At 32.1% G+C, this 22,661-nt stretch overlaps 2 protein-coding genes across 2 annotated transcripts; both read right to left on the bottom strand.

Annotated features, from left to right (window-relative positions):
* Positions 1-7,319: 7,319 nt before the first annotated feature.
* LOC110810457 (cyclin-D4-1-like) lies at positions 7,320-9,169 on the bottom strand. Its single transcript, XM_022036657.2, has 5 exons — positions 8,716-9,169; positions 8,507-8,593; positions 8,094-8,403; positions 7,883-8,004; positions 7,320-7,718 (listed from the first exon to the last, which is right to left on the bottom strand). Exons 1-5 carry the CDS (start codon positions 8,974-8,976, stop codon positions 7,470-7,472), a joined length of 1,029 nt encoding a protein of 342 aa, XP_021892349.2. The 5' UTR covers positions 8,977-9,169; the 3' UTR covers positions 7,320-7,469.
* Positions 9,170-16,125: 6,956 nt separating this feature from the next.
* LOC110810460 (Xanthine/uracil permease family protein) lies at positions 16,126-20,847 on the bottom strand. The gene is made up of 14 exons (XM_088222925.1): positions 20,596-20,847; positions 20,124-20,221; positions 19,860-20,036; positions 19,517-19,617; positions 19,343-19,418; positions 19,137-19,196; positions 18,766-18,950; positions 18,594-18,690; positions 18,136-18,222; positions 17,978-18,036; positions 17,775-17,866; positions 17,526-17,603; positions 17,217-17,377; positions 16,126-16,612 (listed from the first exon to the last, which is right to left on the bottom strand). The coding sequence occupies exons 1-14, from the start codon at positions 20,693-20,695 to the stop codon at positions 16,394-16,396; spliced, it is 1,590 nt and encodes a 529-aa protein (XP_088079051.1). The 5' UTR covers positions 20,696-20,847; the 3' UTR covers positions 16,126-16,393.
* Positions 20,848-22,661: the final 1,814 nt, after the last annotated feature.

The following is a 22,661-nucleotide window of genomic DNA, read 5'->3' as shown; positions in this document are numbered from 1 at the left end:
TATCACACACACGTATATACCCATATACCCAAATTTATGTATACACACACACATACATATCTATATCTAGTAAGTATATAAATAGTTTTGTATTGATTGGTGTTAATTGTATCTCTAAGTTATCGCGCATGCATGTGGGCACGTGTGCATATCTTCGGCTTCGCAAGCTTCCACATATTCACACGCATGTGCGCACGTGCACAAGCACTTCATCCTAAATTACTACTGCAATTCTATTTATTAATTTGTTTATTTATTCATTTTATAACAACTCCATTTAAATTTATTTTGAGAGCAATCCATATTATTCTTTTGTACTACTTTTTACGTGTGAGTACTTTTTTGATTCAATACAAGATTGTCTAATCCATAAATTTACGTACATCAATAATAATATCCCATTAATTTTATATATATATATATATATTGAAAAAAAATATATATATATATAAAATTCATGACGAAATTCTGGGTTTAATTAAATTTTCTATCAATGTTGAATTATTTTAAAAGTATCATAAAATATTGAATTATATCACGTAATGACATCAATAGGGTTAAAATTGTAGATTTACTCTAATAATAGTAATTAGATTTTATCTTTGTAGACATTAATTGGGTGTGAAAATTTTGATGGGTTTCATTCTAATCGCACATGCGGGTGAGATTCACATACACAATATATACGTACGTATATAATTAATTACACGACCTATCTCCATCGCATTAAAGTCAAGAGTTTTAGATATCTTCGTAATAATTAGTGCATATGCAATTGGTGTCTCTAATCTAATTTCTGATATTAATTATATAAGATATTAAAATATTATAATTTCGTATTTGAAATTATATTATTTTCCGAATAAAATATGATTCAAGTAAATGCGCACGTGATGGTCAAATAAACCACACGTGAAGGTCAAACTAAATGTAATTATTAGTGCTAAACTTATCCTTAATTAAATCATATAATAATAATTATTATTATTTTCATATCATTATATTTTTTCACTCTACATTGTTTATTACTATTTCTTTTAGTACAAAAAAAAAATTTTAAAAAAATTAAAAGATCGTCATGCACATCTTGGATCAAGAAACACTCATAATGGAGATTATTCGACACTTAAACATAAGAATTGAGGTTCACCGGTAGAGAGAAGTCAGCATTCGTCAACCAGTCAGCACATTTATTTCTTTCGCGATAAATATGTTGGATCCGAACCTACCAATCATGTAATAACAAGTGTTTGATCGCACGAACGAGAACGACATGCGCATTAGCATCGTAATATTCCTTAGTGAATAATTACACCGCCAAAATGTTATCCGTTCTCATAATGATACTACGCAACCCGACATTTCAAACGAGTTAAAAATCACCGAGTGCTCTTTTTAAAATTAATTAAATAACAAAATTTTTCAAAATTTTAAATATTCTTATATTTATTTATCTTAGATATACTTCCATTCATCAACGAATATATTGAAATAAATATTATGAAATAATTTATAGAGTAATATTATTTATTATCTAATTTTTATTATTTCAATCTTATAATATAATTAACAAAATATACAAATAAAATATTTAAAATTTTGTGTGTGTGTGTGTGTGTATATATATATAAGCACAAAAATGAATCTAAAAATTTCATGAATTAAAACATGGACGGCCCACAAAAATAAATAAACGTTCGTGTAATTTTCACCACCAATTGGAATCATTCAACGCATCCGTAGAAGCTTATCCTGTTCCAAATAAAATCCAATAGGGCATTCCACGAGTTTCCCACAAAAAATCTCTCCCAAATTTCAATTTTGAAATCCCATATACTTACATACATACATATACATATACATATACATATACATATATACATATGTATGTATATGTGAATTGATTGAAGCATTAAAAGGTAGTAGTAATACAGCACACAGCTCATATGGGCCATTACTTGACAAATCCCCCCCCCCCCCCCACCCCATATGGGTCTTGCAGTTCATGGCCCTCTTTTGACCTCTTCATCTAATTTCATTTGTTTGGTAATCAACCAAAAGTCAACTTAGGGCAGCGGTTAAAATTCCAACTTGCCGTTGCCTTTAATTATATACAACAAGAATAAAATATCCAAAAAAAATTATAAATTATTGTTTTTTTTTTTTTGAGTATAACATATTATATAGTAATTTTACCTTTAAGTATATATTAAAATTAAAAAATTTATTTTAAAATAATACACGAATAATTTATTATAAACTAATATTATTACTTCATGCGAAAAAAAATGTTAAATATACGCATTAGAGTCGGATGTGAGAGTTGTATCGTGTTAATATTATATGTATGTGTTTACAACTTGTACTGTATTTGACTCTCGTCTTGACTCTATTTCTTTGTGAACATTCGAATAAAATAAATTTTTGATTGTATAAATAAATTTCAATTTCACCTACCATTTTAAGTTATTACCATGTTACTATATCGTACTTAATAGTGCATGTGGATTAATGTCAATTATTTAATAGAATGCAATGATATGACTTGTATGTATATAAAATGATATATAGAATGTAGTATTACTTTTTGTCTTTTATTGTATATCTTAGATTTATTTTTCTCAAAAAAAAAATTTATTTTTATGTATTGTTATAAAACTATGACATGTATGATGTATACGTGGATATGGTGTTCATTTTCTGTTTATGATGGAATTAGCATATTGGACTATATCATATTAAATATTATTTAGTACGATTTTCGATTTGAACATTTAAAAAATAAAAAATAAAAAATAAATCGGTTCATTCAATCTGGTACTAATTTCGATTAAAATAAACTTATCTGAATAATATTGCACATATTTTAGTTTTTTAAATCATTTATCTTATTACATGGACCACACAACTTGAAATATTCAAAACTTTTACATCAACCGATCAAATGATAATCGTGTATATCTGTATTTTATTTATAACATACAAAAATATTTATAAAATAAAATTTAAATGTCTCTATGTCGGTCCATTTTATACATAGCTTAAAAAAAGATTATTAATCGCACACTCATTAATAATTTAAAAGATTATCATTCAATAGCCAAATGAATAGGTAGGGAAGCCTCATCAACCAAATAAAACAAATGAAAATATTGGGTTAGTAAAGAAATTAGGTTTGGAAAATCTAAGTAGGGTTAGGTTTGAAATGACTTCCCACAACCATACATACATTTAGGGTTTAGCTAAATCAAAATTAAATATCTCAAACTATAGTGTATACTATTACTACTTTGTAATATATGGACCCAACAAAAAATCTTATAAAGTCAAAAGATATACATACATATCTACTAATGTAATAATTGGGGGAAAAAAAAAAGAAACAAACAAACCTACTTTTGTAATTAATATAATATAAAATAAAAAATTAATTTAAAATATTTTACTTAAAAAAAGTTTATACAATCCAATGAGACAAAAGTAGCTGTAAACCAACTTAGAGAAATACTAAATTTTTCTTATTAAACAACATCGAACGTAAAAATATATTTTTAAATTATTTTAGATGAAATAAAAGTAATATATATATATATAGATTTTACCCAAAAAATAGTAATTAAAAAAATTATGAAAAGACAAAATCATAACATAATATATTTTTAGACGTGAATCGTAACATTTTATATTATGTACTAATTTAAATGTTAATTGAACAATTTATTACAAAATTAGGGTTGAAAAATAGCAAGTAAAATAATTAATTTTAAATATTTTTTAAAATTATTTATCTAATTGTGTTGTTGCAATATTAAATAAATGAATTTCTTTATATCTTAATTAAACACACGATAATTTCAATTCTTTAATTTATTGATTGATTTTCAGAAAGAAAAAAAAGGATGGGCCGTGCGTGTGAGTGAGAGAGAGAGAGAGAGATCCGAAGGTAGTGAATGAGCCACGTGGACGGGGAAAGAGAATCAAATCAAAACATTGTCGTTTGGGGGAAGTACGTACGGACGGACGGCGTACGATGGGGCCACACCAGCACCGACCGTGCGGAGCATATACACGCTGCCACGTGGATAGTGTGTCCAGCAATCTGGAATTGGCTGACCCAATCATTTTTTGCCCCGTCCCTGCTGGCTCCCTGCTTTTCGCTCCACGACAAAGATTCACATCGGCCACTTCGTTCCCACGCGCGTCATCGTTTTCATATTCTTCCCCTTCTTCTAACATATTATCTTTTGGAAGCATTTGTAATAGGTATATATTTTTTTATATCTAATTTATTTTTTAAGAGTATAATTATTTATTTTTGTTCATTAATTTAATTACTTATTTCCAAATAAAATTTTTATAATTTTTAATAAATATATTATAATCCCGTAGTGAAATTATAAATTACGAATTGATTGATACATGTTAATTAATAATTTTTTTATACTTTTTTATTTTTTAAAAATATTATATTATTTTAATTTAAACATTTTTTACTAAGCATTTATCTAAATTTTAATTTCTCTTGAAGTTTTAAATTTTGAGTTTTATCTCATGCAACACTAACATATATGGTGTTATATACACACACACACATATATATATATATATTTAAGTACATTGTTTTCAATATATTTGTTTCACAATCTTAGATAACTTCTAAACAAAGAGTTTCTTCTTTACCCTATTTATTTGACACTAATTTTATACACACATATATTATTACTCATAAAATTTTATTTGATTTCTATAAATATACAACTACTTACATGTTTCTATTTATATAATGCTCAACAATCGTGTATATATACACACACACAAACACATATACATGAGGCTGGACCAAAGCCCAATGGGTTACACATATTTATTTAGAAAGGACCTAATTCTCGAACATCTATTATGTTCGGATGAGGCCTGCCTCTCCTTTTGGGCTTTGGTCCACAAAAATTACATATTTACTTAAATTGCCCAATTAAAAAAACAATTTGAAAATATGGCCCAACAAAACAAAGAAATAACCTACACTACAATCTTTTACTATTTTTGCACCAAAACACTTTTAAAAAATTTTTGTGAGTATATATATGTATATATACTTATATGGGTGCATTAAGAAAGATTTTTTAATCTTCTTATTTACTTATTACTAATTTTGTAATATGTTAATCATACTCACTTAAAAATGATTTAAAAGTATATTTATAAATTTTTAAAATATATTTGAAAAAGGGTAATATATATTTGTATTTATAAATAGTATTGTCAAATGCATAATAGTAAAAATGCATGCATCATACATATATATATATATATATTTATAGTTTGATTGTTGCATGTAGACCCATCCCCTAAAAATGAAAGAAAACAAGTTACATAAAAACAATAATGCATTCTTCTTTAACTAATAATATTACTGCTTGTTTGAAAACATGCATACAACCAACCCAAGGACAAGACTCCCCTCAACCCCACAACCAAACAGAACCCACCATTCATTAGACAAAGCTGGCAATGCCATGTGGTTCCATCAACCATTTTCTAAAATCATTTTTAATATATTTTATAATTAATCGAACATAAATCTATGATTTCTTGCGTGTGTATATATATATATAATTGATTGAATTATGTAGTGAATATAAAATTTTTAATTAAATTAACTAAAATATATAAATAACAATATTTAATTTTATTAAAAAAAATAAAGTGGGCCCGGTTGAATTCTAGGGTTATTAATGCTGATTTGTCTCATGCAATGGCCTTTTCTTAAGAGCCCTTTTGTGAATCTGTGAGTCACCCTGTCCTTGATGGGTCAGAACTCAGAAACCCAAAAACCTCCCTCCCCCCAAACTTTATTTATTTATTTATTTATTTATAAATGCTGTAGCCTTGTAGGGTTAGAGTGGGCCCAACTTTGCTCCCTTAAGTGGGCCTAGAAATGTGGGCCCATAAGGTAGACTGGGCCCAGTTTTGCACATGTGCACAAACAACACTTGCCCTCTCCCTCCCCCTCCCCCTGTTCCTGTTCCTGCACTGCAGGAAAAATATTGGCGAACAGGATGGGCGTGGGTCCCACTCCCCAACCCTTTTGCATACAGCCTGGCATTAGGAAAGCCCACCTTGACCATATTAACTTTTTATGGAGTAGAAAAATTCCAGCCACAAAATATGCGGGCCCCACTCTTACACCTTTTTTCAAAAAAAAATATATAAAAAAATTATAATTTTATTTCCTGTCTAAAAAATATTATAATTTATTTTTAGTGCGATCGACGGTCAAAAAAACATCAATCAGGGTGGAGAGCAGGAACGTGCGATGTACTGGAATAAAACCCTCCCCCCCTTCTCTGGATCTCGTAAAAAGAATGAGAGAGCTTTTTGGTTATGTTGTTGTTATTCTCGTATAAGCTTGTAGGTGATGTGACGTGTAGTGGCCACCATAAATCAAATCTTTCTTTGCCTCAACAAGACAGTTGTGTCTGTGTCTTCCTTCGCGCCTACCTGGACGGTCCTGATTGCTTTTCCCCCCCCCCCAACTCAACCAACGGCTCAGATTTTGTCACCTTCATAAACCCCACCACTTCAAAATGGGTGCGTACATCTCATGTGCAAACGCATTATACGCAAACAAAACGTCATCGTATCGCCTCTCCTATATTTTATTAATTTTCTTTTTAATTTGGAAATCCTCAACCCTAACTCACCTTGCCCTCGAGATCATTATTTTTCATTTATTCCAACTTGTTTCTGTCTCGAAACTTTGTATTTTTTGTAAAATGCAATTTCGGATCCGTTCGAATTGAGTGAATTATGCGGGGAATTCGGACGAGTTTTGTCATCTCGAATTCTAAATTCGCTCCACTCTAATAACGTAACACCGTTACAACATTATTTGGTTCGGTGTGTGTTAGAATCCTAGTAAGTGAAGATGTGGGGTTAGTTTTAGGAATGAGTAGCTTATAAATCTTTTGGTAAATCAGAATAATGAAGTAAATTTTGGGTGTAATTCCAAACATTTTCCCGGAGTAATTTACATACCTAAGAAAAAGTGGGTCCCACTAGGAAATTGTGGTGATTAAAACAGAAGGTAAGCAAGTTTTAGTCAACCAAAAAATCTATGGCTGGGCCCCCTCTCATCATGATACATGACTGCTCATGTGGTTATGATTGATGTTTGGGCTTTAGGAATAATTGAAACATCATGACATCAAATGTCCATTTAAAACCCACCATAAATAGTTTTTTTAAAAAAACCATTAATTTTACCAAATTACCCAGCAATAAAAAAAATATATATATATATATTCTTTTTCCATAAATTATAAAAATCCCCTCTTCCCTCATATATATATTATATTATCCAATCCCGACCGTTCCTTAATTTTACAATCACAGAAATAGTGGGCCCACTTCATGAATCTCTGATAAAAGGGAGAAAATTGATGGCTGGGGTGATCTGGTCTTATACGCTATTGCTGTACATCCGGGTCAGAGGATCGTGACCGCTTGGCTGGAGGCGGCTCGGCTTGGTCGCTGGACCCCGGATTTTCCGAACGCGTATCGCAGCTAACGCAGGAAGCAGCGTCGAGAACGCCCACCGGACTGGGAGGCGCGGGTGGCGGTGGCGGCGGCTCAACTCTCAGCTCCTTTAATGGCGCCGACGGACACGTGTCGATCATGTACTCCTCCATTAGTTGGTGACAGCTTCTCACCATTTCCTATCCCAAAAAAAAAAAAAAAAAAAAAGGAAAACGAAAAGAGATTATTACACATCTTTCCATGCTTCTCAAAACTTCGGAAATCTCGTAAAGAACAAAATAGATATTTACGGAATAACCCCAGATAGAGCAAAACTTTTTCACTTAGACCCTTGAATTCTTACTTTGTTCAGTCTCGCGTGAAAATAATCCGGTACTACAATAACTTTACCGTCCACATCTCCGGTGGCGCAGAGCACGGCCGCCGTCGCTATAGTCGACGGCGAGAAACCCAAGAAATCAATCACTGAAAAGAAAAAAGAAACCCTAAATTTAATTAATGAAATTAATGGAGTTGGTTTCGGGTTGTGTATAACGGGTATGGATTCGGATTACCTCGGGTGGTTCGGAGAATGAGATCCGAAGAAGCAGAGAAGACCCGAGTGAAGAAACCAGGAGCAAAGGAGGAAGAAGGGAGCTTGGAGATGAAGTAATGGAGATAATCGAAAGGAGTAACGGAGCGCAGACGCCATTTGAGATTCTCCATCACCCATAGCTCCATTCTCTGTACTGCTTTTGGCTCGAAAACAAATCTGGGTTCGAATATTTGCAGGTCGAGCAACAATGGCACATCGGGTTCTTCCATTTTCGCAGCCAGAGATAAACAAGCCACTGATAGGAGTTGAAACGGCCACCGATTTTCTTTCTGCAAACAAAAAAAAAAAAAGCAAGAGCGTAAAAAGGACTGTCCTTTTTTCCCGGAAAACATGCTATTTTCTCGGGAAAGTGATGGAAAAAAAGAGTATTACCGGGAGAGGATGGACGGAAAGGAAACGGTCAAAGTAGTTGACTGAAAGCAACGCGGTGACTGGCCGGAAATGATAATATGCATGCACCTGCATTGGCCGTCATATCACCACACCGATCCCCACAATAACACAAGGAATACACACATACAGACGCATTACACAGACATGTATATGTACATACATACACGTGTGCATACAAAAATGCGAACCTTGAGAATCCAGTTGATGGAATCTTGACGGGCGGTCACGTCGACGGCGCGGTCATCGCATCGTCGGACGTAATCGGGCAGCGGCATGAACCTGAACTCCGATTCAATAAGGCCGGAAAGGGTTTCCTCAACGCATAACGGTGACGAAAAGAAACGGGGATCCCACGCGTCGGCGGACACAACGTCGCTGGCGTCCTCCTCGCAGTACAGGCTACTAGAAGCGGAGGCAGAAGGGTCCGGTGAGGAGAGACGGCGAGACATCAGTACGTTTTTTACGGTGACAACGGGAAACTAACGGAAGATGATCGGCGGCATTGGAGATGACGGCGTAGTGAAAGGATTTGGTCATTTGGTTTTTGGGGTCATCTCTTTCTTCTTCCTCTGCATCTGAGTATAGAAATGGTTTAAGCTCCCATTTCTCTTTCTCTATTGGGTGTTCTTCTTCCCTTTTTTTTTTTAATAAATTATAATTTTTATTATTTATAAAATATTTTTAGGATTTATTTGTATATTATATTTGTTAATTTGTTTTTTAATTTTTAATTTATTTAATGTATGAAGTGATAATCGAAGAGTTTGTGTAGTTTAGGTGGCAGCTGTATTAATGTCCTTTGTTTTTCTCTCTTTTGTATATTTATATTCATATTTTTTTTTTAAAAAAAAATTAAGTTTACTTTTCAAAGTCTTAAAAGAAAGAGGAAATTTTTATTTATAAATATATATATACATACTTTTTTGTAGGTAGGTATGTGATTTTTTTTTATAAAAAAAAATTATATAAAAAATTTTAATTTATTGTTATTATTTTAATTAATAATATATTAATAAATTATTTTAGATTCAAGTATGAAATATTGAATTTGAAGTCGAGAGTAAAACAAAATAATATTGTAATAATTCGGATTAATTTATTATTTTTAATTATAATTTATTAATTGAATGTTAATATTATATAATTAATTTTCTTACATACACTAAGCATGTTTTTCCACTTATGATAGGATAAAAATCATATAGTAAAACCAAACATACATAAAAAGAAAAAAAAAACTTGAAAAATAAACATATATAAAGTTCCTATATAAATATGTAATTACATGTATTAAAGTATTAATTAGAATTGGAAAATGAAACTCTTCATTTTTACATTATTGTACATGGATGTATATATCCTTTAAGATGACTATATATAAATAAATGATGACATCAATACATGCATGTATTAAATTAACTTTAAGAATATATATATATATATATGCGTGTGCCTAATAATTACCATAGTTACAATATATTGAAATTTTGATTTTATTATATATATATTTTATAATAAAAAAAAACATGGACCCCTATTGTTTTACTATATATATATATTGTCAATTTATACCTTTTTAACCCATGTGCTTAAATGTAAAACATAGGTATAATTCGATTTTTTTTTAAAAAAAACTAATAATTGCATTATGAATTAGAAGTCAAGATTTTATTCATGATTTCAACAAAAGCCAAAAGATTAAATAATTAAATAATGAATTATATTTTGTTCAATATTGAACCAATTAAATCTGATTATGATGTTATTATCTGCATCTAAGGTTAAATATTGACACTACCAACTTGGTTTTTATGGTTGTTGATATCTACCATATATAGATATATATATATATAGAGTATGTCTGTATGTATGTATGTATATATATAATGTCATCTCACAAAAGTGATACATGACTTATTACCTTATGGTTCATAACTTTATGTATTTTTGTTTCATTATTTTTTGTCCTTATACTTTCTTTTATTGTGATTTGATATGTACTCTTTTATCATTTCAAATTAATGAATGCTTTATAAATTTAAAGTTGCAAATATTAAATAATTATAAGAAACTCTAATAATGTCTATGATTTTGTATTGTAACATCTCGATAAAAAAATTAAAATGAGAAAGAAAATAGCGTCAAATTGAAAACAATTTTAAAGAAGAGAAGCAATATGAAAATAGAGTATGAGCTGAGTTGTAAAGATTTTAAAAAAAGAAGAAAAAATTGGGAATTTAAAAAAAAAAGAAACAGGAGAATTGATGGCTCGTATTCGTCCTGGAGATCGGTGCGCACGTGAAACAGAGGCCGGTCGACAAAAAAGGAGGTGGAGTGAAGAAATTGAAGAAGAGATCGAGAACGGAGGTTGAAGAATCGTACGAGTGAATAAGATCTTACCGAGTTAAGAGGAGATGGAGGTTAAAAGTAAATAAATTTTGATATTCAGATGTTGCTATGATGATATAGATTGGATTTCTATTCAGGTCATCAATGTGGAGGAGTTCGAATTGGGAAGAGGTAGGGAGATGAGGAATGGTGAGTGAACTGAGTATAAGTGAGGGAGAGGGAAGGGAGTCAGCCGAGATAGAGTTAGGCTGAGGTATAGAGAGAGTTGAGGGAGATTTAGTTGGTGAGGCGCCGATATCGATATTGAAAAATATGAATACTGGGGAGCCAATAATGGCGACGGTAGAGTGGGAGGTTGTGGTGTCGATTCTGGTACTTGTACATATTGGCTTGCATGTAGTGCATACTGTGTAGGGACGTTCAAATTGAATAGTGTAGGGTGTGTATGTGTGTGTGGCCAGAAATAAGCTGATACGCGCATGTTTATGGTCGGTAAAGGCCGGTGTGTGTGGCCCAGGGAAGGCCGGTGTGTATGTGTGGCAGTGTACCGCTGGTGTGCTTGTGGCCAAAGGAGGGCTAGGGGGGGGGGGGGGGGTGTGGCTGTATATGACTGGTGTATGTGCGAGTGTGGCCGAGGTGTGGGTGGTTGAGTGAAGCCGATGGTGGCGTGACATGAATTGCGCGTGTGTGTGTGCGCCCAGGTGAAGGCCAGTGGGTGTGTGGTTGTGTACTGCCGATGTGTGTGTGGCCAAGTGAAGGTTGGTGCATGTGTGGCTATGTACTATCGGTGTGTGTTTGGCCAAGTGAGGGCCGGTGAGTGTGTGGCTGTGTACCGCTAGTGTGTGTATGGCCAAATGAAGGTCGGTAGGTGTGTGGCGATGTACTGCCGGTGTGTGTGTGGCTAAGTGAAGGCTGGTTTGTGTGGTTGTATACTGCTAGTGTGTGTGTTTGTATGTGGCTGAGTAAAGCTGATAGTAATGTGACAGAAATTAAGGTCAACGCGGTTCTGTGTATGACAAGATTAAGACTGATGAATGGGCGTGTGTGGCCGAACTAGTGTCGAAGGAGTGTTTGATAGTTGGTGACAGTGTAGTTGTTGGAGGTATGAGTGTGAGGGTGGCATTGGGGATGGATTAGGAATATAGTAGGTGTATGGGTGGCCAAGTAAAGGTCGTTATGTGTGCAAGGAAGGTATTAGGGTTCTATTTTAGTTATGTTATTATAGAAATGTTCCTTGTGGTGTGAGAATCTTATGTGAAATGTAGTAGTAAAGGTTCTCTTAATGTGTGGAAGAATGAAGAAGTCGGTGTATGGAGTCAATAAATGCAATAGGTGTCTAGTAAGTGTATGGATGAGTGAATTGACAGGTGGTAATAATATTAACAATAACTCGGGTGGGTTGTAGAGTAAACCAAGGAGTATTAAGACAGGGTTACAGATAGAGAAAAGGGCGAGAGGGACATTAGGATATAAATGTAGATTTAACACCGGGCTAGAGGTTTAAATGTATTTTTTTACCTTATTTGAGTTTTGAAATTTATTTTATTGGGTTAGAGTGTATTCATTGTATGTCGTTTACAGATATAGTAAGACATGAGATGGAACTGAAACCCCAACTAGTAGGATCATACCTAAGGGAAGCGAATTAACAGGAAGATAGATGCATGGTGGAAGATACTAGCTGTTCATTTATTTTATATTTCTGTAGTAAATATAAACTTTTCCTGGTTCTTTTTCATTTGCTACCTTGATATTATTAAATTGTAAAATGAGTTGTGAAGATTTCGTTAGATAAACTTGATGATTGTAATACATAGAGAAGGTTTAGTTTTCGACAAATTCATGAGTAGGGAGTTTGAGTATAATATGTGTTATGAAACACCTAGGGTGTTACATATATAATTCTAAATGTACTTTTAAGATTTTATAGAAATTTTTATTTTTTAGCCATCTAAATATTTTTTTCTTTTTATTCAAAAATATTATATATATATATATATATTAGCCTAAATTCATTTACTAATTTTAAAAATTTGTAATACTTGGGTCCGAAATTTGGTTCGAAATAAATTTTGATATTTTAAATATGTAAATTTTTAAAAAATTAACTTATTTTAATTTTTGTTGAATTTATGAAAAAAAAAATAGGTTATAGATGAAATTGAAAATAATTTTGAAAAAAAAAGGTGAAAATTTGAGTTCGATAGGTATTTTTGAAAGAAAATTTGAAAAATATAGGTCAGAGTGTAAATAAAAAAATTTTACCACGTAAGACCACCCAGTCACTAACCCCGACAAACTTGAGTACGCTGCATAACAAGCCACGCTGACGTCAGTGCCACGCTGGATGCCACGCGTGCGATCTGCGTACCCACGATCGAACGGCCCAGGATCGATCCTGTACACCTGGACGGTTCAGATTCATTTTTTTTTCAACGAGATCAAATCACGATGAACGGTCCAGATAAAACGTGATCGAACGATCCAGATTCATTTCTTCTTTAGGCGTCATCGAATGGTCGAGATCAAACGCGATGAACGGTCCAGATTAACGCCATATGGATATGAATATTTCGCATCACACTGAACTCAGACCCTAGTTGCCAGCCTCCCGTTGCAAAAGAAGAACCAGTCGTCGGAGAAGAGAGCCGACCGCCGACCATCACCGTACTGGAGCCACCTCTGACCGCCTAAAAAGGTAAAAATTCTCCTACCCATTTGAAATTTGATTTCAAGCGTCCATGTGGCCATATCAGAGCAAAATGAACGGCATATGAGACAAAAACTGCGAGTAAAGCTCGGCGGCGCCACCACAGGCAAAACCCGCAACCTCTTTCAATGAGCCCTTTTTTGTTTTCCATTTCGTATAATTTTTTCACATTTGTACTCACTGTTCTGTTTTCTATAAGTTGACTAGAGAAAAAATCTTAGCCGCGAAGGTGAACCGGTGGAGCAGCTGCACCTGAAAAACTCCACCACTTGTAGGTTTCTGTTTTCTAATTTTTTGGGCCAACTGAGGCCCCATAACGTGTTTTTTCGTAGGAATATATATAAAGCCAACCGAAACTGACCAAAATCAACCGAAAATAGTCAAGCTGAGGCAAATCGCTGCCGCAGATGGTGGTTCCGTTGCTGGAGCACGACGGCCAGAACTACGAAATTGGCCGAAAAGGATTTTCTATATCATTTTGAATTTCTATGGTATTTTTAGGTATGTGATAAGTGTTTTGGATTCTGTAGGAACAATTTAGAAAATCTGGTACCCATTTAAAAATGTAGTAGACAATGCGGAGTCCCGAAACACTAATTTGGGTAAGGATCTCTCATCTTTTCCTCTATTACGGTAAATTGAAGCTTAATAATTAATAATTATGTATTTTTATGAAAAATTAGAGAATCTTAAAAATAATTACAGGTCACTAGTGGAGCCGGAACTGGTTAGTTCACAGTCATTTCGATTTTCTATTTATTTTTCTGTATTGCCTATATTTATTTATTATTATACTGTGCGTAACTGAATTAATAGTTTTTAGAATCTTTTTGGCTATTTTGTTATTTGTTTCCCCTATATTGCGTGTCAATATTCTGGTAATTAGTTATTTAGCTGTGTTAAATTATATTGTTATTTAAGTGAACGGTGAGTATAAAATGAGATATGGTTATTGCATGATTGATTGTTATACTGATAGAAACCTGTATAGAAAAGATTTACTGAGTACTCGGAAAAGTGAGGACGGGCCCGGTGTATAGGGAACGTTAACGTGAATGTTACCTCAGTCAAACGGGGCTGGGAAGTCCCTTACCACTAAGGTTTGGGAGATATGGTTCACTTTCATACTGAACGGAGTATCAAGATAGTAAATGTTTGGCGCCCATTACCAAACGGGTTATGGGTATGATCAGTTAATTGTTTATTTAGAGATTAGGTTCACGAGTAGGGGGATATCCCTGTGAACACCATGGGTACCGGTAAGCGACTAAAAATGTAAAATGATTGTTTCTTATTATCTTTTATATGATAAATAATAGTGCATGAATATGAGTTTTCATAAATTATTGTTGAAAAAGACCTGTTATACAAACATGGAATAAATGACTTTCTTTATAATAAATGAATTTACATTAAATTAAGGACTCCATTGGTTGTTTTTCTGATTTCTACCAATTTTCAATTTTTTGTGTCTGTAATTAGTGTGATATTTTTACTAAACTAGTGTAACTCACCCTTTCATTAACTATTTCATATCAAGAGAACCAAAATTAAGATTCCGATCAACAAGGAGTTTGTGAATAGTTCACTACCCTCACTTTCTTTAAAAGGTAGTAAAGATTGTTTTAGGATTATTTAGTTATTTGCTTTTCATTTATTTTTTTGATTTTTATTTATTATTTTAGAAAGGAATGACAATTATCAAATTATCTAATTTGTCATTTAGTTTGCAAAATGACAACTTTCAATTTAATAATTTATGAAACAAAGAAATAAAAAATTAGTAAGAATTGTTTTTTTTTTAATAAAAAAATAAGTTAATTTGAATTTTTAACTCGCTGTGATTATTTTAACTTATCTAGAAATGTAATATTTTAAAAGTTTTTTTTTTAATTTTATTAATATGATTCTATTAACATACCATTAAATTATTGAATCAAATATTATTAATTGATCAGTACACGTACGAAATGTGAGTTCTTTAATAAAATTTATATTCGTAAACTTTAAATAAAATACAAAGATTTTAATAATTAATTTTAATAAACTTCATTTTTCACATGAACAAAAATAGTAGAACAATATTTGGTGCTTGTATATGTTTGTCTATTCTTTAGATTTGATCATTATGTCATAAAAAAAAATGAATAGGGGAAAAAGGACACCATGTGATGTGACATGAATGAATTCATCAACTATATCATAAATGATGAAAAACCCACTTATAATTTGCAAATATATATGAATATATATGTGTGTATATTTAATTTCAACTTCACCAAGTGCAATCAATTTGTAAATGACTAGAAATCCACTGCCAACAAAAAGCAATGGCGTCTACTGTAATATAATGCTGGTATTAGAAGAGCTGACTATTCGAATTCAAATTTTATCTCTACATGCTCCTCTAGAAAAAAAATTGTCTCGATTCGAATTCAAATGTTGTAAAGTTGAGTGCGATGTTTGGGACATACATGAATGCACTTAGAAGTCCAAAATGCAGAGTTTAGAAAGCAAAAGACAATATCAGAGTTGGAGATGAGAGATTCTGTAAAAATCCTTCATTAGAACTTTGTTGTAGCAATTCTCAGTATCTATAAATATAATTACTGTAAATAACTCCACCCATTACTGTCACTACTACATAAATTCTTCCCCTTTTCTTTCCATCTCTGCATATATACACACACATGTAGGGATCTATATATGTGACAAACATAATTGGTCAAGGAAATAAGCTGGAATGCATAAGATTTCGTATAATGTCATGCTCTGGTAAGGTGAGAAAAGGGCTTGGCTGGCTGGAGTTAAAATGAAGGGAAGAACCTGTTTAGTCTGAAAGGCAATGAATAAAACTCGTCACTCCTGGAATCCGAATCGAAGAATCTGAACTTCTCCCACCAATGGCTGCCACTGTCTCGTCGAATTGAGCTGTGGCCCCAGCTGTGAGTGCAGTCCAAGAAGAAAGCTACCATGATTGCCACAGTTGCTGGGGATGTGAAGATCACTTGAACTATGTTGTTGAACTGTTTACAAAACGAAAAATTGGTCAGGATAAGTTAAGATGACGAGAAGCTCGCAGCAAGACACTTTTTTCTGCTATTTTTCAGACATATCATGTCTTGCAATAATTCTTTTTCAAACATTTCACAAGTAATTTTGTGTAATAATCACATAACATTGCGTAAGTATTGTTAAATATTTATCTTTTATTAGAATCTTAGTTAATTTGAATGATCTATTACCTAAGAATGTGATAAATGATAAATTTCATGTATAGAGATTTTACCTATCATTTAGAAAAAGATAAGTGATGAACCTCATTTGTAGGAATTGTACGTATAATTTAGGATAACGATAAGTACTTATAGGAATTTGTGTTATTTTATTATTGTAATTAACTTATTTCAAGACTGATTTGTTAGTAGAAAAATTTAGATTAAAAATTTTACATCAATATCTAATTTTCTTCTCCTCTCATCTGAGTTTATTCTTCTTTTACTCTTAATTTCAACAAGTATCTGATAAGTGCATAATATTGAGTAATTATTGCACAAAAGTTACTGAATTACTGTGATAACTTGATCATCGAGCTAAGACGGGAATATCTGAAAATTGAAATGCACTTACTGCTGTGGTGCCAGTGTGGACAGGGCCGTGGCCGGAAATGAAAAGGTAGCCATTGAAGTATTGTGGTACCGAAAGGCCCATGAAGAGAGCAAAGCCTATAATGAACTTTGTTCTGAAGCTATTCAGGTTGCAGAACTGGAGGAAACCAAGACCAGCAGATGCTGCTCACAGCAATTAAAGATAAACCATGATCATGGATTTCCATCTTTACCAAATCTATTCTTGATCATCTCAACTAGTTCGAATTTTCATTGTATGATATATCAAAATTCAGCTATATTTCATTAAGAATGGGAGAGAGACACATACCCACATAAGCGAAAAGGACACAGTACAAAGCTGCTACAATTGGCAATGGTATAGAAGCAACAAGAGCTCCAAACTTCCCTGCTCACAATGAATCACAAATATAATTCAAGTTCCTATATCTCATTTTTATAAAAGAAAGCGGCTCGATAGACATTATTTTCACTACGAAAAGAGCATTGACGATGGTTAATCAGAAGAATTAAGCATCAATAATCTAAAAAAAATTGAAGCTAATTTTAAGTATTCCACCTAGTACAGAGAAGAAAAACATGAATGCTGCTGATATTTGAACAACCCTTCTACTTCCAACTCGCGTTAAACCCAAAAGACCCGCATTTTCTCTGCAGCCAAACAGAATAGAATCAGATCAGATCACGGTATTAGCTATGAGAAACCCAATAAAGTGATATGTAAAAAAGCTATAATTCAGTGTAGAAGTTCAGCTTTATTACACAGAAGCAGTTGAACCATTTCCTGTCCCAAATAATCCGTCCAACAAAACACCTACTCCCTGTAGAGAAAGAAGTCTCTTAACGTATTCCAGCAAATTATAACACAAGCTTAAGAAATAAAAACTAAAAAAGAAAATATATTAAGATTCAATTATCACCTCCCACCCAATACCACGGCTAAGCACAGAAGGTGGCACAGGAGTGGCACTTCCATACCTTGATGCTGCAATGAACGTACCAGTAGACTGCCAATAAAGAAATCAAACGAAATGTAACCTAAACAAAAATTAATACTCTGGTAACAAGTAGATCGAACTATAAAATATTGAGAATACACACAGGATCAAGGAGAGAGCATTGAAGTGAGAAAAACTAGGACAAGGAAAGATTTCCCAAAGTTCTAAACAGTTCCCAGGTTCTCATTGCTGGTATTGGAATATTCCAGATAGTTACACGAGGGGTAGGTCAAGTAGATCAAACTACGTTATTTTGCAGCATTCTTTAATTTTCTTATAGATCAGTAACAACTTAATTTATCCATCATACAGATAGGTAAAATAATGTGTAAAGACGTGAATCAAAGATTAGAAAATATACAAGAGTTTAGGAATCAAACCTCAATAATGGAAACAAAACATGCAGCCATCATACTAAAAACATCACCAGCATTAAAACTAGGCTGCCCCCACTGTAATGGATAAGGAACCCTTATCCTGCATGTGGTGAAGTAGAATACAATTCAAGTTACTCCAAAGTTTAGTATATGCAATTGTATGAGTTCAGCTTACCATGGAGCAGCACTGATTAGCCCGGCACGGTCAGTTCTGCAACTAATTTGAGTGTTTGGAGGTCTCTTATCATATGCACCAGCTGCTGTCAAGACTTCTGCATATGCCCATACTATAATAACCGAAAGAAGGACAGCATGTCGATTTAATATCAATCTTTTGCATTTCAACACATGGGGAAGATACTGCAATGGAGTTAGTAAGTAACAAAGTTAGAAAAAGAAGATCCATTGAAGTAGGGATATGTATTTTGCAATAATAAATTAATAGATAAAAACTTTTTGAAGTGCAAACTACCAAACCTCAAAAGTCCTAAGTTATTAATCATTCATGACTGAAAGAAAATAATAACCAATGTAAGTTCGGTTTACCTGAGATAAAATAATCAGTACAATTAATGCTGGTAGTCCAATTTCAACGCATCTTGCCAACTACAAGCATCAAACAATTTTTTTTCAAAAGAAAGGGTCATTTTGATGATGAATTCAATGCTTCTGAAGATTGCAATGTATTATTATCTCTACACCCCTAATTCGAATACAACGAGATCACAAAATGAAGGTTTAGGAATTCTTACTTGAGGAAAACCAAGTGCATAGAGTCCAAGTCCAGTGAGAACAACAAGAGGAACAGCAGAAAGAGGGCTAAGGAACCTAAATCAAAATATATATATATATACACACACATCAAAAATCATATATTGATCAAATAAAACACTTGATGAATGAATGTATAATTTGCAGTGTCCTACCGGGCAAAGATTCTCCAGAAACCAAAAAATCCAACTAACATTTGGAAGAAAGATGCTATGATCAGTGCTCCTTGTACTGCTCTCATGGTCTGTTTAAACCTCTGAAATTGTTCATTAAAAAAAAACCCACATAGTTTAACTCATCAGTGATCAAAATCTATCAAATCATCAAAGAAAAACAATGGGAATTTCAAAGAAAAATATCCTTTCTCAATTGTTTCTAGTGGACATTTAATCATTCACCTTGACAAACAAAATGAAGGTTTACATACGTATATAAATACGTATAATTATATGCATTTATGCATTAAACAAAGGTAATTGACAAACTGGGTTGAAGAACCTGATGAGGATCAAGAAAGACATTGAATCTGGTTGACAAAGCAATTGAAATGGAGGGAACGATGAAGGCATAAGAACCGCCTATTACAACCGGAAGCCTGGTTCCCAAACAAGTCTGCAAAAGTGTGTTTATGGCGGAGACGAAGAGGATGGTGTTAATAACCTGAGCTTTCTCCACCTATATCCACAAAAATCAAGGTTGAGAAGAAAACCCACGAAAATGAAAAATTAATAAAGAAAAAAAAATTTGAATTGGAGTTCTTACATTTCCACCACCCATGAAAGGTACAAGTACAGAGGCTATGATTACAGTAGTACCCAGCATAACCAGGTAGTGCTGGAATCCCAGAAGCACAGCCTCAGCTGCATTGAAATTCAATAAGATATTTAGCAATTTACATGCCCAGATTTAAGTGTAGATTTCACTCGAACGCTCGCTCTGTAAAAGAAAAATTCATTATAGAGAAAAAGAAAAACAGAGAAGAAAAGAGAGAAGGAGGAGGAGGAAGAAGAAGAAGGTGAAAGAGAGGGGAAAATGGAGAAGAAGTAAGCGTAGCATTGAATCACAAATGGTGGGTTTTACATGTTTGGGGATTTCATCTACCTTCATATATCTATATATATGTGTATAGATTCGTCAATACAGAGAGAAAGACATAAACATATACATTCATATACAAGTACATAATATATATGTGCATTTTGTGAATGGGTAAGTGGAAAGAGAAGGAGAAGACCCCATGGAGGAGAGCTGGAGACGCAGAAGTCTACGCCTGGAAGCTGGTCTTTGACAGGGTGGGGAACAAAATCATCAACCTTGGCTACTGAAACCGCCATTTTCCGAAGCTTGATGATGGCGAGAGAGAGAGAGAGGGGAAAAAGGAAAAGGAAGGATTATAAATGAAGAAGAAAGGGAGGAGCAGGAGCAGGTTATGATGTGTAATGTGAGTCGAGCGTTGTTTTCCTTCGTCCTTCAGCTTTCCATCTCTATCACGCCATTAGACTGACGTCACGCACCTCTTATATTCTCCTGAAACCTACCAAACATAACTGTCACCTTTTCACTTATGACATCATTTTTGTTTGTATATAATATTTAATTTATTAATATAATAATAAACTGTAGTGAGTTAATTAAATTTCTTTCCATTATTAAAACAATAATTTCTCTTAATTAAACTAATTATAACAAATTAATATTGAAATAAATTATTGGTCTAATAAATAATTATTATAATTTAAATAAAATATTATTGAGGAATATTGGTGTTTATTTATTTATTGTTGAATATAGGTGGTGGGGAAGAAGAAGCTTAGGTGAAAGGTTGCTTTTAGTTTACCATAAAATGGCTAATTCAACTACTAATAATTTTCAAGTGACTTTATTTCTTTCTTAAATTGTTACTATTTGGCTCCATAAAATAATTTATTAATGGAATGTGTCTTTTTTTTTTAGTATATTTACATAATTCATAAGATCATATATATATATATATATGTTAATTATAACATAATATAAATAATAATTTGATTCAAATTAACATAATATAAATAAGTAATTACTAATGGTATATTAAAAATTGAATGATTTTTTTTTTTTTGGTTTATAAATAGTTAAAGTTTTTAAGTTTATTAATTTTATAAAATATTTTGTAAATAGTATATAAGTTAAATTTTGATAAAATAATTAGAAATAATATATGAATAGTAAAATATTAAATTAACTCATAAAGTTTGATCTCTATTTTTTTTATTTACAATTTGATTATTAATATTTTTTAGTTATTTTTAAATTTCAATTTTTTTATATTTTATAATGTAAAAAACTAAAATAGTTAAATAGTATTTAAATAATTAAAAATTAATTTTAATTAATTAATAAACTAATAACAATAAATAATTATCATTTATTAAATTACTCCATGATTATGGGTTTTTAAAAAAAAATAAAAATAAAATTGATATATATATATGTATGTATGTATATTTGGTCAATTATATGTTTATAATATATATATATATATATTGGTTGATTAATTTTATATGGCATGCTTCTTATTGGGGAATGTAGTCAAAAGTAAGGCATGCCAACCCATGGTGTTTGGTTGTGTTGGTGAACAGACTTGAATTTTTTACCCACTTGAGCAACTCACCTTTTTTCGAAAATAGAAAGATTAATTTTTTCTACTGTAATTCCTTATGTTAGTTGGGTAAAATTTTCTACTTTGTTTATACTTTATATTTGTATTACAGCTATAGGTTGATGTATATTAATTTCATTATTAATGAGAATAACATTTGATAATTAATAAATGTAAAGTCACAAAACTTTAAATGGAAATGAATTTATAATTAAATGCGGAATCGAATAATAGAGTTAGAGTTTACATTTAATACACAATAGTTTAGAATACTTAATAAAAATATGAGAATGTTCATTTTAAAAAACAAACGGTAATTAAAGAAAATCGAAAAAATAAATATTCTAAAAAAACATTCACTGGTACTCGGAAAGAGTTCGGATGGTGAACTACTAACAACTTTCTTACTGATCGATATCTGCATCTTAGTATTCGTGATCTAAAATGGTTAATGAAAGAGTGAGCTATACTAATACAGTAAGAATATTACAATAACCACATATACGAAAAACTAATTATTATTAAAAATTAAAAAAATACCTAATTGAGTCATTAATTTGATGTAAATTCATTTAATATAAAGAAAGTCGTTTATTTCACACGTACGTAACGAGTTTTTCCAAAAACAACCTATGAAAATCCATGTTCATACCACTTTTTAT

Source organism: Carica papaya, chromosome 6 (genome assembly GCF_054855325.1).
Source record: "Carica papaya isolate Zhongbai chromosome 6, ASM5485532v1, whole genome shotgun sequence".
In the NCBI taxonomy this organism is placed as follows: domain Eukaryota; kingdom Viridiplantae; phylum Streptophyta; class Magnoliopsida; order Brassicales; family Caricaceae; genus Carica; species Carica papaya.
Note: the sequence above shows the minus strand (reverse complement) of the source record. Positions and strands in the feature narration are given on the sequence as shown.